Source organism: Vigna radiata, chromosome 7 (assembly GCF_000741045.1).
Source record: "Vigna radiata var. radiata cultivar VC1973A chromosome 7, Vradiata_ver6, whole genome shotgun sequence".
Lineage (NCBI taxonomy): Eukaryota > Viridiplantae > Streptophyta > Magnoliopsida > Fabales > Fabaceae > Vigna > Vigna radiata.
Window position 1 is genome coordinate 15,561,260 of NC_028357.1, and position 5,501 is coordinate 15,566,760.

Genomic DNA, 5,501 nt, shown 5'->3' on the forward strand with positions numbered 1-5,501 from the left:
CTTGCCCAATCTGCATCACAATACCCAGAGACCTGAGTGTTTCCTTTATCTTCATATAACAATCCTTGCCCGGGAGCCTTTTCGATATACCTTAGAATGCGAATGAGAGCATTCCAATGGTCAACATAAGGAGCCTGCATGAACTGACTGTTAGAAATAGATTTTAGGCCTAACTCAATCCCACAACCGGCTTGTAAGGTGAGGTCTGCACCCCACTTATATATATTATAAATTGGCCTTATCTCTAGTCGATGTGGGACTTCCAACACACCCCCCTCACGCCGAGGTATATACATCTCGAGTGTGAGACTAGATATTAATGGGTGGTCCGATAACGGCCCAATAACGGCCCAATAGCGGGTGGAACAATATGCCTAACAATCGCTAGGACAGGCTCTAACCATAGCTCTGATACCATTTTAGAAATGGATTTTAGGCCTAACTCAACCCCACAAAACCGGCTTGTAAGGTGAGGTCTGCACCCCACTTATATATTATAAATTGGCCTTATCTCTAGTCGATGTGGGACTAACACTGACTAACCACTCCAACTGCAAAGGATAGATATGGCCTTGTAATAGTGAGATAAATCAGTTTTCCAACCAGCCTCCTATACCTCTCTGGATCAGAGAATAACTCACCTTCTTTTGTCCTTAATTTCTGGTTTGGGTCCATGGGATTGTCTACCGGTCTACAACCAATCATGCCTGTTTCTTGTAATATATCAAGAGCATACTTCCTTTGGGATATTACAACTCCATCTTTTGATTGTGCTACTTCAATGCCTAAGAAGTATTTGAGACCTCCAAGATCCTTGGTTTGAACATGTCTATCCAAGTACTCTTTCAATTGAGATATTCCAACAACATCATTTGCTGTAATAACAATATCATCAACATATACTATTAAGTAAACACATTTCCCAAGAGAAGAATGACGACAAAAAACCGAATGGTCTGCTTCACTGCGCCTTAGCCCAAATTTTTGAACAATAGAGCTAAATTTTCCAAACCAAGCACGTGGTGATTGCTTGAGGCCATATAGAGACCGATGCAATTTGCATACCATACTAGACTCCCCCTAAGCAACAAATCCAGGAGGTTGCTCCATATAAACTTTTTCCTCAAGATCACCATGTAGGAAGGCATTCTTGATATCTGATTGATGAAGTGGCCAATGACGAATGGCTGCCATGGCAAAGAAGAGGCGAATAGTAGTCATCTTGGCTACAGGAGAGAAAGTACCACAATAATCAAGACCATAAATCTGAGTGTAACCCTTTGCAACAATTCGGGCTTTGAGCCAATCAATTTTACCATCAGGGCCGACTTTAACTACATATGCCCAGCGACAACCAACCGCCTTTTTGCCTGGGGGAAGGGGCACCAGCTCCCAAGTATTATTGTGGTCAAGAGCCTGCATTTATGCAATCATAGCTTGTCGCCATCCAGGATGATCAAGTGCTTCTTGTACATTCTTGGGTATAGCAACAGAAGACACTGAGGATAAAAGAGAAAAATAGGAGGGCGACAATCGATGATAGCTAAGAAAATTATAAATAGGATGAGGGTCTCGAGTGGAACGAGTACCTTTTCTGAGGGCAATAGACCATGCTGAATCATTTTCACCAGGAGGCGTGGGAGAAGGTGACGAGGGAGAAGAATCTGAAGTAGGAGATACACCATTGTCTTGGGGAGGTGGACTATCCATTGGAGCCCTGTGCGGAATGATCTCAGTATGTGGAGAAACGGGTGCAGGAGGATTGGGATCAAGACTTGGAATGATAGAGACAGGTGCAGGAGGATTAGGATCAACACTTGGAATGACCGGAATAGGAAGGACTTGTTGAAGGATAGAAACATCCTGAACAGATGGAGAGAAGTAAGGAGTTTGTTCAAAGTAACACTGATATCCTTTTTGCAGTCGAGAATAGCCTAAGAAGACACATTTGAGAGCGCGAGCGAAAAGTTTGTTTAGACCTGGAGACATGTCATGAACAAAACATACACAACCAAACACTCGGGGAGATGTATGAAAAAGAGGATCATTAGGAAAGAGAATGGAGAAAGGGACTTTATTATCAAGAGAGGAGGAGGGCATCTTATTAATAAGATAAGATGCAGTTAAGATGGCATACCCCCAGTGATGGACAGGAATATGAGCACTAAGTAAAAGGGTACGAGCAGTTTCAACCAAGTGTCTATTTTTCCGTTCTGCTATACCATTTTGTTGTGGTGTATGAGGACAAGTAGATTGATGTAAAATACCATGAAAACTCAAGATGGCAGAAAAAGAGGATGAGAAATACTCTTTTGCATTATCACTTCTTAATATTTTGATTACTTGAGCAAATTGATTTTTAATTTCATCCAAAAAGGATGTAAAGATAGCTAACAATTCAGAACGATTTTTCATAAGATAAACCCAAGTACATCTTGAATATTCATCAATGAAGGTAACAAAATACCTAAAACCAAAAGAGGAGATACAACTAGGTCCCCATATATCAGAATGGATAATGAAAAAACTAGAATTACATATTGATTGAGACTTTTTAGGAAAGGAAGATCTAAAATGTTTTCCTAGTTGACATGACTCACATTCTAAAGTTTGGAGACCACTAAGTTCAGGACACATCTTTTTTAATTTGGACAAATGAGGATGACCAAGTCGATCATGTAGCACCTTAGGATTAGGAGCAACAACACAAGACACCCTTGGACGAGATCCAAAATGGTATAATCCACCAGCTTCATATCCTTCTCCAATCTATCTCCCCGACCCACGCTCCTGTATAACAAAAGATTAGTGATCAAAGGTTATTGAACAAATTAACATTTTAGTCAACTGGCTTACGGAAATTAAATTAAAAGGACAATTAGGGACAAAAAGGACAGAGTTGAGATTTAGGGAGGGAGACAAGGAAACATGACCAACTCCCTTGGAGGAAGTTTTAGAACCATTTGCAAGGGTTATGAAATGAGGTTTTTCTCGAAAGGAAATAGATGAGAACAAAAAGGTATTACCAGAAATGTGATCAGAAGCACCTAAGTCAATTACCCATGAATTTTGACCTTCCATGAATTGAGAAACGTAGGTTGTTAATGTACTTGGAGATTGAGATGGTTGTGACAAGTTGTTAGACTTTAACCTTAGATACTTTTGATATTCATCCTCAGTGAACTTTGTAGTGGAAATTTCACTCATCGAATTCGAAGTGGAAGTTTCAGTCTTTGAAATATTGGCAGTTTTGGAAGGGAAACCATGTAAGGAGTAGCAATTCTCTTGAGTGAGACACATCCTTTTGCAATATGTGCATTGACGTCCCCGACCTCCTCGTCCTCCTCCTTTAGTGCCACGTCCTCCTCTTCCTCGTGTAACAACCATGACAGATGGCTCCACTAGTTCATATGCTTCCTGAGTTTGAGATACCGGGACACGCAAAAGGCGAGTGGTCAATGTTTCCATGGAAGGGACCTCATGACTGGTTAGAAGTTGATCTCTAAGATAATCATAATCGGTATGCAGGGCATGAAGAATCAACACCATGTAAAATTTGTCTAGTTTCTTCTTGATATCCTCTAATGGATCCGCTTCCAAAAACATCCTGAGTTCTTCGACAGCAGATTGGGCTTCAGCCATGAAAGACACCATATCATGGTTTGTCATTTTAAGAGTTGCAAGCTTGTTTGTGGTGTCATAGAGACGCTGAATATCGTTGGCATAGATGCTTTGAGCTTTCTTCCAAAAGGAGTTACAAGTTTTGAAAGCCCTCATAGATATAAGAAGTTTGGGTTCCACTGATTGCCATAATAGGGCACACAACTGGAAATCTGCTTGTTTCCACTGATCAGCTTTTTCGACAGGCACATTGCTTCCATCTCGCTCAAGGTGATCATAATGCCCTTGGCCAAGGAACCACATTTCAACGGCAGCAGACCATGATAGATAATTTTTTCCATTTAGTTTCTCAGAGGTAATTGACGGACTTCCAGAGAAAGAAAGAGTATTGTTAGACGCCATCTTTGAAGAAGATGAAGTGCACCAATGAGGAACAAGAAAACCCTAAGGGTTTAGATGAATGAAACTGTGATGGTCGACGACGGTGAATGCCAGCGACTGTGGACAGTCGGCAACGGTGGCCGACGATGGTGACCGGTGACGGCGGACGACCGGCGGCGGTGGTCAGAGACGGTGGCTGGCAGCGGCGGACGACCGGCAACGGTGGCCGGAGACGGTGCCAGCAACGGTGGCAGAGACGGTGCCGACGGCGGTGGCCGGTAGGTGGCAGTCGGCAGCGGACAGTGGCGGACAGCAACACCGGACAGATGCGAGACAGACACCGGAACAGGATCGACCCGCTCTGATACCAAGTTGAATATAGTGAAAACTCCCTTGTGTTCAATACACACATAGGGTCCTTTATTTATAATAAAACAAATATGGGCTAAGCCCAAAATATAAATAAGAAATAACAACAAACTAAATAAGAAATAACAACAAACTAACTAATAAAGATAAAAGATAAAGATAATATATTTAACAAATAGAAGCCATAAACATTAGCTTTGCCATAATAAGTACAGGTAAAAAGAGCAATCCATAGAAATGCAAGCATATACCATAGTTTTTTTAAACAATCGCATATTTTACACACTGACATAAACCTTTTAACCTTACTTTTGCCAAAATCTTGATACTAAACCAACAAAAATATCATAAAAGTTGAAAGACATAACCAACACTCAAAAGATCAATTGTATCAATTTTTAAATCACCTTTAACTTTATTGAAGAAAGCATCTTCATATTTCCTATACTGCGATGCTGCTTTTGGTAAAGAATTCTACAAAAGAATAATGCATAACCAGATGAGTTTTATAGTCATTCATATTTTATCAAGGGATAACAAAATATAGCTTCATTACTTTATACAGAGCAGGTTAAATCATAAGATAACATGTCATTGGAGCTCCAAATAAGTTCAGAGTTTCAATTTTCCATATGACTATAAAAAAAATCAGGAAATGAAATCATAACTTTATAAGTCTAATTTAATGTTTGATCGAATAATATAGACATTATAAAAAACAAGTATAATATAGCTGTTACAATTTTAAAATTGAATAGATATAAATAACAGACTAATACTTTATTACAAAGACAGAGATAAAGTGGCAATTGTGTTTTACTCAATGAAAAACGGGACAATAAAAATGATAATGATGGAGGGCATCATGAGAAACGGGGTTAATGGTGACAGTGGAAATGGTCACTTGCCACTGATGATAAATTAGGATTAGTAGTAGCTGTGACAATGATAGGGCGGTTCAAGTGATGTTGTGGCATTGGCACTGGTAGAGGGGAAATATGTATGCAACAACAGTGACATGAATGTATGATATACTGATAGGATGATGAGGGTGTACGTTAGGAGAAAGAAGAGTATGTGAGTAGTTAGTTGTATTAGCTGGCCTAACTGTATGACAGTTAGGAAGGGGG

The 5,501-nt window shown here is 40.1% G+C and overlaps 1 protein-coding gene across 1 annotated transcript in view; it reads right to left on the bottom strand.

Annotated features, from left to right (window-relative positions):
- Positions 1 to 5,501, bottom strand: part of LOC106767324 — a 24,203-nt gene that overhangs the window by 10,939 nt on the left and 7,763 nt on the right. The window contains exon 2 of the mRNA XM_014652186.2: positions 4,779 to 4,845. Within this exon, the coding sequence (XP_014507672.1) occupies positions 4,779 to 4,845 (67 nt within the window). The remainder of the gene's footprint in view (positions 1 to 4,778; positions 4,846 to 5,501) is intronic.